This window comes from Cupressus sempervirens, chromosome 6 (assembly GCF_028749045.1).
Source record: "Cupressus sempervirens isolate cs-2001-9-10 chromosome 6, ASM2874904v1, whole genome shotgun sequence".
Lineage (NCBI taxonomy): Eukaryota > Viridiplantae > Streptophyta > Pinopsida > Cupressales > Cupressaceae > Cupressus > Cupressus sempervirens.
Genome location: NC_143123.1, coordinates 396,382,755 through 396,395,114, shown reverse-complemented (window position 1 = coordinate 396,395,114; position 12,360 = coordinate 396,382,755). Strand labels below are relative to the sequence as shown.

General features: G+C 35.3%; 1 protein-coding gene across 1 annotated transcript; it reads left to right on the top strand.

Moving 5' to 3' along the window:
• The first annotated feature begins 5,058 nt into the window (after positions 1–5,058).
• Positions 5,059–7,266, top strand: LOC149552730 (uncharacterized). The gene has a single exon (XM_089788280.1). The coding sequence runs from the start codon at positions 5,196–5,198 to the stop codon at positions 6,576–6,578; it is 1,383 nt and encodes a 460-aa protein (XP_089644406.1). The 5' UTR covers positions 5,059–5,195; the 3' UTR covers positions 6,579–7,266.
• The last annotated feature ends 5,094 nt before the right edge of the window (positions 7,267–12,360 follow it).

Genomic DNA, 12,360 nt, shown 5'->3' with positions numbered 1-12,360 from the left:
ATTTTATCTTCTTGAGTAGCATGTGTTACCTTTGAGGTAGTTGTGGCTATTAGGAATTTTATGCCTAGGAATTTTTTATGTTTGATTAGCTATATGTGGATCGTTCATTATCTTCCCTACACGGTGGGAGTGGAAGCCTGATTAGGTAACCATGTGGTCGGGAGGTAGTGTCTTCTTACCATTTGGATTCTCCTCACATTGCTAGTTGTTGGATGTTCATTGCAAATGATGTACCTTTATCATTCTTATTTCTTATCTCAAAGACTTCTTTTCAATTGATGTATATATGCTATTATGTATTCTAGTGTATTGTATTTATTCTTACATACCTTGTGACATGTGTAGTGGATGTTGTCTATTGGATGTACTTTCATTGTATTAGTTATACTTATGCTTTGCTTATGCGATTATGTATGTATTATTTCTTTATGATCATTAGACATTGTACTTGAAACTTAAACTAATTAATATAAACTTCTTAAATGTGACTTAATGTAAAGGAACCCTTGAGGAATTGAAACTATATCTGTAATTGCTAATGTGTATCTTGATATGTATGTATTTATTGCTTTTGCATTAATGCTATCTTGATGATGTTTAAAACCTTTAAAAATAAATAAAAATAGTTCAGTAAACATTGTAACATGTTAGGTTTATTTCTCTTGGGTTCTTGAGTGGGGCGTTACAAGACATTTGATATGTATGATTCAAGGCCAGTTGGAACCCATATGGTCACTAGATGGAAACTATCTAAGGAAGACAACACTGTTGAAGAAAATGAGACATGATACATAACAATGATTGGAAAGGTTGAATGTGTGGTACATAGTAGACCTAATATTTCACACGTAGTTGGTATAGTTGCAAGATTCTTAGCCAATCCTAAAGAGACACACATGACTGCAGTTAAGAGAGTATGAAAGAAATGAAAGACTATGGACTACGATATAATAAAGAAGGTGATTTTGAGCTAAGAATATATACTGATGTTGATTGGGCAAAAATTTCAATGACAGAAAGAGTAGAAGTGACAAAGCTTTCCATTTAGGAGAAAGGTTGATTACATGGTTGAGCAAGAAATAATGTTGTATATCACATTCTACTATTGAAGTTGAGTATGTTGCTATTGCTATTAACTGTTCAAATATTATTTGGATCAAGAAATTGTTGGAAGGTATGCAAGAGGAAGTCATTGAACATGTTACTATCTATTGTGACAATACAAGTTCTATTAACATATCAATGAATCATGTGATGCATGCAAAAACCAAGCATGTATCTATCAAGTATTATTGCTTGAGGGAACAAGGTCAACAAAAAAACAATATTGGAGTATGTGCAGTCTAAGGAAAAAATTGCATATATATTCACTAATTCATTGCTTAAGCATTCTTTTGAGTATATAAGAGGTAAGTTGGGGTCCTTGCCCTATCCAAGATTCATTAAGAAAGGATGCATTTTGAATTAATTCATGCATAATCAGAATATCTTGATGGAGTTGATGCAAGAGTTCACTCTGTAGGAACAATCCTAAAGTTGCAAAACTGATTATAATGAAGAAGATGTAATTAGTACATGCAAGGTGCAAGGTATAACCAAAAGTTTTTATAAGTTTCTCATTAAATCTTAGAGTTACCTTTGGCATTGTTGTCAAAGGAGGATAGAAGAAGAGAAAGGATTTGATTGGTAGAATGAATGAAACAAACAAGGAAATGACATCCCAAGTGAGAGAAGTATTGCATGCTAAAAATACAAGAAAAGGGGGAGATGCATGAGTTATAAGGAGTGATTGTTGAAACATATGTACGATGTTGATGATGCTTCTAAATAAAGAGGTATATCCTAATAGGGAGCATGTTACAGATCAAGTAGAAAAATTGATGTAGAATAGAGAACCTAATAAAGAGTAGAGATTGTGAAGTCATGGAGAACTTATGTGAAGTCAAAGAGCCGAAGATGTGTTGGTATCTAATGGTTTATTGTTTCACAATGTAATGTAATTTGTAATAATGTCTTACATGTTTCCATCAATGACAAAGGCTGATATTTTTAGCCTCATCTAATAATGTTATTAATGTGTGTGAAAGAGTCATACCAGTTGTTAGGTTGTCATTGATATCAAGCCAAAATTGGTTAGACATTATGATAATTCAATAGAGTGCCATATCATTTGATTGATGAAGAGCTTTTGAATAAAGTATAATGATGATGTAAATTTTGATAAATGTTGATAAGTGTGCAGTATTCAATATGCACTTGAATGAGTTAGACTTTAATAGTATAATGTTAGTTTGACATGATTTGATTAAGTGTTGAGATCATGTATAAGCAAGCCATTTTGGTCAGTGAATGAAGAATCTTAGTATTAGCAGAGCTACTATAGTTGTCACCAAGCACTTGATGAAGAAGTAAAGCATGTGTAGTATTAACTGAGTAGTTACAATGTTAATTGAGCCTAGTATTGACCGAGCAAGATGTAATGTTAATCGAGCATTGGAAAGCCTGAATAGTTTAGAGAAAGATTTAATCTAAGGCTAACAATTGAGGAGAACAAAAATTGTTCAAGAAATTTTGAAGATAAGGATGAAGTTAGTCATGAGATCAATGGATGAGAAATTCAAAGAAGATATGAAGAAGGAGATTTGATGATTTGAATTGAAGCACAAAGTTCAAGGTAGAAGTGTATTACTTGAGTGTCTAGGTTCAATGAATCTAAGCTCGATGAATATCTGACAATTGGGATTAAGTGGCAAAACCCTGAAGATTTTAGAAGAGCAAAAAAAGTTTTCTATTCAAGGGATGAATATATTGTTCATTAATGCTAATCAACATTGAAGAAGAAAGTGATAGCCAGAGGATAACCAAGAAGAATTGCATTGTGAAGATCAAGTAAGAGAAGTGCTAAGCTAATGTGTGAGTAAGTGGATCAACCAAAAGGGAGCAGAAGGAAGAAAGAGGACAGAGATAGAGAAACACAGATCTCTGAACAAGCAAGGTATTGCTAAACCTAATAGATCATTTCACTATTACTCTCTAACCACAGTAGCAGAAAATATCTTGACCGAGTGGACCTAATAGTCGTATTTGTAAATCCATTGAATGCTGACATTCTATTGAATTTTTGTAAGTCCTTTAGAGAAGACCACTCTATAGATATTTTAGGAGTGATAAGGTCTAGATGATATTTGATGAAAATCCTCTAACAAGATCACATTAACAATGTGTCTGTAACCTTTTACAAGGTTGGCTCCTAACAAAGCTCACTTCAGAAGAGCAAAATTTTGGGTTTTTGGTCCCAGGTGGTTGTTCCCTTGATAGGGTTTCCACATTAGATACTTGTCTCAAACTTGTGTTAACGTTTATTGTGTTGTATGTTTATTCCATGTTACTGCTTATTGTCGCAACTCGATATAAGCTTAAAGTTTATGTTGATACTTGGTAAAAGAAGTTAAAAGTTTGATTGGATGATTAAGTTAAATGTTAGATCTAGTTACCAAGCTAGTGAACTAAAAGATTAAAGAGTTCAAGTTTGTGGAAAAGTGTTTTAAGGCCTGCAAGATAATTGTTGATGACTTATTCATGCCCCCTTCGTTATCTAACAATTTCAAGAGCTTTGCGATAAAGATGGCGATTCTCGTAAAAAATAAAATGATTTGAGCTTTCTTGATAACATCAATAACTCACACATTATGCCCCCTAGTATGGAGCCACATTATTCAAGTAAATGAACAATTTCTAGATCTTTGTGAACAACTTCATGGAAATCAACTATTCAAAAAAGAATTAATTTATTATGAGATCATTAACACTTATCTAATCTCTATTGGAGACATTAGAGAAACCTAAACATAGCATCCAATACTTTCTTCTCAAACAAAAGATCCCTTATTGAAATATTTGGTGTAGTTTAACTCCCTCTTGTAGTGAAGATGCTCACATTGAGTAAGCAAAATTTATATAATGATTGAAATTGACCAACTTTAATTCTTTCTTTCTCAAGCCAATACATAGAACATTGTTAGCTCATTTCTAGAATGAACTCCAACTTAGTGATAAATGAAAATGTACATTTTCCAACCCTAAATTTAGACCAAATCAAGTGTTGGGACTTAGAAATTCAAATATTGCATCTACACCTAGCTTCATGTGGGGAAGCTTTGTTTCTTTTCATAGAATATGTTTTTGACACTAATTAACAACCAAACATGGGAGTTGACCCTTACACAACCATTGCTTAAGGGTTATCAAGAGATATAGGAAGCTTACGTGCTTGTCATAGGATATGTTAAAGTAACATGTTGAACTTGTTAAATTGACAAAGAATGTTAAGAACGATTATGAGTACTAAAGAACGACAAAGAGAAATTAGTTTGTAAAACTAGATGAGAAAAGTAGAGATGTTGGTGGCTTATCTCAACATAAGAGGACACCTCGCAATGAAGACAAACTAACACAATCAACTTTCACCATACTAAAAATATTTATTATATATCAAACATATCCAAACATGTTAATATTGCAACTAATGTCCTTGTCATAAAACACATTTAATAATAATGATTGTGACTTGCCATCTATTGATTTTTATTTTTGTCTCAAGTACTAAATCGATATCTTTCTATCAAAACTAATATCCTCTAATATTGTATGTGATAATTTAAACTCTCTTCGACTCAAAGACAAATTAGTCAAAAGCTCTCATATAAAATAAAGCTTGTAAAGCAGTGCAAGAGCAAGGCGAGAGAATAGAGACACAAGGTAGGGCCGGTGGGTAGACTCCCAATGGCTTTGATTCTAGTTTCTATGCTGTGTCTACATAGATGAGGCATACTTTTGTACCATCAAAAATCAAAACCATGAGTGTTTTAGATGAAAATTACAAGTGTCTACTTTTTGTTATTATTATAGACCGTCATAATCCCTCCATCATCTTTCAAACGGTCCACCCATGTATGTGACCCTCATGTGACCGTTAACCCAGTCCCACCATGCCGCCAACCGTTAGCATTTCATGTCAATACATTCGCATCAATACGAATACATCGTAGAACAAACACCCTGAAAAAGAAAAGCAGTGTTATCAGAAGGGGTACAGTAATAAGAACTGCCGTGTACAGGAATTCAAATTTCATTATAAATGCGTGGGATTTCAGAGAGACAGAGAGACAGCGCAAGATAGGAGTGATTTGGAAGACATGGGGTGTGTCAATTCAAAACTGAATGAGAGCATTTCTAAGGGGGAAGAAGAATTCAAGTACAGGGGCTTTGCCGGGCCAAATCATCTGGTCTGTCTGACCTCTACAACATATGGAGTTTTCAACAATTCATGCATCAGGGAGTCACGATCGAGTCCCGTGGAGGCCAAAGAAGTTGTAGAGATGATCAATGCATGGGAACTCATGGATGGGTTGGAGGATGAAAGCCCTGGGCCTTCTCCTGCTGCTCTGGAAAAGGGTTCTGAGAAAGTGGGTTCTTTGAAAAGGAGTGAAATTACTGATGGTGTCTTGGGTGGCAATAGAATGGGAAAAAGCTTCGATGGTTCCACTTTCCCCATGGATGGGAAAAAGTTGGGGTTGGATAAGGAGAATGAGAGGCCTGCAAACCCTAATGGGGTCAGCCCTTTTCTCCCCCTGAAAGAGAGGAATTTTGTGGCAAAGGAGAATCTTGGGCAGTATAACAATGTAAGTAATGTTGAATTTGAACATGACTTTGATGATCATGGGACCTTACATAAGGGTAGAGTATCCTGTGATGTGTTTTGGGATTGTGTGGGTAAGGAGAATTCTTTTCAGCCCTCTGCAAATAGGTACAGTGTACTCCTCCCAAGTAAAAGTGTAAATAGTGGCACTAGACCAGACTATGGTGAGTACTCCTCACAAAGGGCCAAGGGCAGAGTTTCTCATGGGCCTCTTACAGAATTGAGAATAGAGAGCTCCAGGCATTTTGATTTTTGTGATGGTAGTCTCAAGGATTATTGTAGCCCTTTGTTTGATCCAGAGATGCTGGCATCATTTGAGACCTCTCTGGACAACTTTGAGGAAGATGTATTGGATGATGCCAGCTCTAGAAGAAGTGTAGTTAAAAAGAGGGATCCTTGGGAGAGATATGAAGAGAAATGTCCTCCTGGGGGGGAAGAGAGTGTTGTGCTGTATACCACCACCCTGAGAGGGATCAGGAAGACTTTTGAGGATTGTAATAATGTCAGGTGTGTGCTTGAGAGCTATGGCATCTGCTTCATAGAGAGAGATGTGTCTATGCACTTGCTATTCAGGAATGAGCTTGAGAAGCTGATGGGCAGGATTGTGGCTGTTCCAAGGCTGTTCATAAAGGGGAGGTACATTGGGAGTGCAATGGAGGTGCTGGAGCTTCATGAGGAGGGGAAGCTGGGGGAGCTTCTAGAAGGAATCCCAGCTGATAATGCACAAGGCAGGGCTTGTGATGGGTGTGGTGGAGTGAGATTCGTACCTTGCTTAGAATGCAGTGGAAGCTGCAAGCTGCTTGATGAGGAGCAGGACACTATGGTCAGGTGTCCAGATTGCAATGAGAATGGGTTGATTCAGTGCCCCATTTGTTGTTGATCAAGAATGTGTTGCATTAGAGATTGTGAATGGAGCATGAAAATCAAATGATGCTGATTTAGCTCAGAGATCCATGGTGCACTATACCACGACCCACCTTGGGCGACTCCTATTTTGTAGGAAGTTGTCGACACATTTTGACTCTGTCGACTTGGTCAGTGGTCATCGACTGGCAACTATGAGTATTGGTCATCTTGAGTTTTGACCTCAATTGGATATGGTTTCTCACTTCAATGTCTTTCACTCATATGAATTTAGTTTTGACTAGGGAGGGCTACATAAACAGTAGAACAGATTTGAGATTCAGGTTTGATTACCATGAGACTTTCTCAGCTTATTGGACTAACAATAACAGGGGTGCATTGTTGCAGTGAGTATATTGTTTATCACATTTGTATTAGGGTACTAAAGATTGTTTTTGGTTTGGAAGTAGTAGCATCAGATTTGGACATATAGAGCTTAGTGTAAGGAGTATGGGCTCTAAGACTTTGTTTGAGCTACAGCAGTCTATATGACAAAAGCTTAATCCAGCAAGGATTTCCAGTTTCATAAATTTCCATTTAGAGGGAGGCATTGTCTTTTCATGGTACATCGACCGTCATTAATTGTTTACAAGTATGAAGAAATGGAATCAGTTTGTCACTTGAACATTATATCAATTCAAGATCATTTTTCATCTTTTTAAAAATGGAGATTTTGTATATCTTCATCCCAGGAATAATGGAGATTTTGATTCAATAGATTCTTTTGTTCAGTTATAATACCAAGATTTTGATCCAGGCTTGAATCGGTTAGCCACTATATGTCTGAAGTTTCTGCGTAAAGAGTTATGTTGCTTATTAGTTACCTTTCATTTTCCTTTCACATGTCTTGTTCTAACTTCTAACTAAAACTGGATATGCAGTCATTTGAATTTCTGGGAAAGTTAATTATGCAATTTAGCTTTCCTAAATTGTTCATTATGCTTTCCCTCCCTTACTATGAATCCTTTGTTTTGAAAAATACATATAAAAACACGAAAGTTCACATTCCGTCAATTGACTAATTCTTTTTCTATCTTTTCAAATGGAAGTTTGATTTGTTAGCATCGAATAATTATTATTAACAACGCCAAAAGTAAAAAACTTTGACTAACAAAAAAAATCAAATAATGTCCTCCAAAAGGCAGAGAAAGGGAGGCGGGGAGCTGGTTTTAGTTTGTCATATCACCTTGTAATATCTAGTCTTTAGTGAAAAATGGAAGGAAGGAAAAGACTGTTAAAATTCATTTTGAAATGTAGCTTTGGGTCTCCGGGGGAAAATAAATAATATTACATAATGGAAATTTGAAACTATTTGAAACAAGTTTAGTCACCCATCTTGTGAGAATTTACATTCTAAAAGCTAAAACTTATTGACTATTTGGACCTTGCGTTTTTTAAAAGATTGTTGTAAGGTAGAGACAAGTCTAATGTCCATCTATTTTATAGATACACATGCAAACAAAATAAATATAAAATTAAAATACAGGAATTTTTTTTAATATTTGTAATAACATTTATTATTTTTATAAAATTTACAATTTAAAATCAATAAAACAAAAAAAATCAAATACAAGTTTAAAATGAAAATTTAATATAAAATAGACTTAAATAAAATTAAAAAGTAAAAAGTAAAACTAAAATTAAAAAATTATATATTTTTAAAAAAAGATCGCAGTCAATATGGAATAATAATTTGTTTCAAGAAGAGTTGTACTGGTAGCAATTATTTTCCCGATTCTCATTCCAAAGCACATCAAGAGGCTCTCTTCAATTTTTTTGTAATTTCCCACTTGAATCTCCTCTAATCTCTTATGTCCTGCAATGGAACTATTCTCCTTAGGAAAATCTCTCAGAATGGAGAGTAGTATGTGAAACCACCGACAAATACTACGAGAAGCTTCCATGGCCTGATCTGAAGGAAACAAATTAGGCCTGTATTTTCCAGAACACTAACAATAATAGAAAGTGTTGGAAACTTCTAGAGTAGATAATTTTGATTATTTTTTAGAATTTAAAAAGTAATATAACCTCTAGGAAAAATAGAACTAACCAATAGTAAAATAGAAATTAATGACAAAAAATATTTTAAAAGTAAAATAGTTTTAAACTTTAGTGTTTGACAATTTTTTTAATCTCATAAATTAATTAATGTGGAGCAAGTGAAAACATTAGTTCCCTGCCTATTCATAGGCAGGGACTAATAAGATTCACTAATCTTGTACTTTCGTCGCTAATGTCAAAGTGTTAGGTAATGATGTTGAAGAAACATTTTAAGATGGTATCTAAAGTCTTTTGTGAGGTAGGCAGTTTGCTAATCTATTATATGCTCTTAATGTTTGATTTTGATGATGTGTCAATAGTATAAGAGATTTATATACAATTACATACTTATTCATTAGGTTGTTGATCTTGTGTATTAACCAATCATGCATATTCAATCTCTCACTTCGGATCTTTCCTACTTGCATGCTTATTTATTGGTCTTTTTTTGGTTGTGCTTAACAAGTGACTTCTGAAGGTGCATATCTAGTTCAAATTTGATGGATTGTTACTCCTACTATGTTAGCCTTTTAGTACATTTCTTCCTATCTTGGTGATTATATTTTTGAACTTGAAACATTTTATTTGAGTAGGTTAAAAGGCAAGCAATGTTTAAAATGAATTGATGATATATACATTTAGGTGATATGTCTAACACTTGCTTTCCATATCAAGCTTTTGACAAAAAATTTGAATATTACCTTCTAATTGCACACATGCCCAAACTAGCCTTTAACAACAAATTTAAAGTTTGTCCTCTAATAAAAAAATTAAGTTCAAACTATCTTCCAAGGTAGTTATTGAGGTAGAAAAAATAATTTATATGCAACCTAATCCAGAAAACCATAAAAAATGGTCATAGCGACACACATAACACTTTGTCCAACTCTAATGGTCCTAACAATGGTGTGGCTACTAATGTTGCCAAAGAAAGTCCCACGTGAACTCCAATTGATCGCAAATCAGAAAAAACCCATGAAACCCTCTTACTCACAAGCTAATAAAGCAATTCGATTAACAACCAACTCTTGTCTACCCCTTTGGTAAATTCTTCAAAGAGGTAATACTATTCCTTTCTTAAGATCTATTCTAATGAGTATTATTTCCCCATTGTAGTTAGTAGTTCCAGTTACATTACAACTAGAGAAAGATGGTCTTGTAGCCCTCACTTGCAACCTAGAAAAGTAGAATATGAACTTACAAAATGACAGATGCAATTTAGAGCCTTGTCTCTTGAATGCTATACTATATTTGAACATATTTTTTTTGTATTATAAGGGTTGCATATTGAGGAACTTATTAGCCTCATGAATTGCATCTCATGGAACGTAAAGATTTTTTTAGAGCCAAACAACATCATCATATGGAATTATTAATATAAATCTCTACCCCTCTAAACATTCTTTCCCTTCAAAAAGATAAAATTGTTGGTTTCTTTTTCCTTTTAGTTTTTGTTTTGAGCTATAACCATATAGAGTGTTTGTACTAGTAGTACTCACAAATGATATTGAAGTGGAGTAGTATCATTTGCTTTTGAATTAAAAAGCAGCCAAAACAAGGGGGCTAGCCCTTAAAACATACAAACTGGTCCTCAACTAATAGATTACCACCAACCAAAATTACCCCCTACCACCTTTAAACACAAAAACATTGCTCGGAAGCACGAAGATATAAGTATCAATAGGCATTAAACAACTACTGCCTGTACTAAAACTATGAAAACTAAGAAAGCATAAAAACAAAGGCACAACCACCTTAAACCCAACAAAGTTTGACTAGTAGCAAATTAAAAACATAGAGAGCCAGGAGGAAAAGGTCGTAAGGCTTCTTGGAATCCTTCCCCTTAAGGAGGATATTTGCCCAGTCTTTAGCAAGGAAGATGAACAACATTCTTGAGTCCTCATTGGTCAGATCACTCTCCTAGTCCTTTAGCAGATGTAATGTGGTAGCAGCAGCATGTGTCACCTTAACAGTGAATTTAGCCAAGATACACATTCTTTTCTCCAGGGCATAGATTCTCTTCTACAACTCATTGTCAGCCATCTTCTAGACCTCCTTAGTGACCTCCTGCTTGCCGCAATGGTTGCCATCCACCTGCTCCTTAGTGACATCCTGCATTACTTGGGGGTTAGGTATAATATTATCCTTGGTAGAAACCCTAGCAGGAGAGGAAACCATAATAGGGCAGGGCACTTTATCCACAGTATCAAGGAACTGGTCCCGAGTGAGGTCCACACATCCTATCACTGTGGAGGCTAAAACATGTGTCATCTCTTTCCCCCTTTAATCACACCTCCTGAGCCAGGCCTTGAGGAATTAGAAACCTCCACTTCCTCCTCCTCCATATTCCCCCCACCAAAATTTGAAGACTTTTGTTTAATTCTTTATTTAGGGTGGCCCATCTCCTTTGAATCTGAATCTGAATCCTGCGAGGCCCCATATCTCAGGTTCCTTTTTGCATTGGATTTTACAATCCTCCCCAACCTCCTCCTACCACCTCTCCCCTCATCCTCTAAGTCCTCTAGTTCCTTCTCTTTTCCTTTTTTTGACTTCACTTTTTTACCCAAAGGGGAGAGCTTCGTCTCCATAGGGGACCCACTAGGCGAAGGTTGGGGGTAGGGGCTCTAGGACCCATGATCATAAGAGGGATTTTTTGGGGGTAGGGATTGGGGGGAGTAGGGATGTCAATCTCAACAATCCTAAGGGAGATCAAAGTAAGGTGGAATTGATAAAGATGAAACATCAACCCTTGATGCAAAATGGTATAATTAACCCCCTTCCTCATTTTTTCTTTAACATCGACAACCGTATCAACCAAATCATGTAATAGAAAAATGGAATAGAAATGTAATCACGGTGGTAGAAATGGTCCAGAAGAGGGAAATGGTAATAATAGCAGACACCATACCTCCCTTCAAGCATTAAATACTTCATCAACACCAGACAAACTTCATTCCAAGGCTCTAGAAGCTTCTCCCTCATAAACCATCCTCTGTGGCGAATGGGTTCCTTGCCCTCTAGGAAGAAACAATTCAAACTTGCTTCATCAGCCACCCTAGTCACCTTTTGCCATTTCCTTCTCTTCATAGCAAGACCCATTGCTAGAGAGATAACTTCCTTTGAAATATGAAACAAGATACCATTAACTGTGACTTTTATATCCTCCCAGGAATTATTTAATTGCAAGGAACAAATTTCATCATATCTGTTTGGCACCTCCATAAATAGGATAAATCCTGCCTCGTTCAGCATATACCAAACCAACGATTTCCTAGCACTGTTAATGCCTAGTGGAAAACCTAACTTGTTGCGGACAATTATGATATATGTCCTTTTCAATATAGGTGATCAACCTTTTTTTGTTATATCAATATTTATGCCTTGAATGATGCCATGAAAATGATGATAAGTATTTAGGTAGTGAATTACAAGTGACCTTCTACAAATATAGTGTGTTCTTAATGGTGACTTCAACATGGTTGAGGTGTTATTTAGAAAATAAGGTTATTACATACATAATAGGCAACTAGCAAAACAAAGGCATGATTTGATATGCTCAATAAAATGAGCTTTTTCAGTCCAAATCTTTGTTATTCATCTATATAATTTTTTCATTTCTTCCAATTTGTATAGTGAGTCTAAAATAGTCATTAGGACTCTTGATCATGTTATTGTTGGACTAATTGCCAACATTCCCTCTCGAGGTTTCTGACATGGCT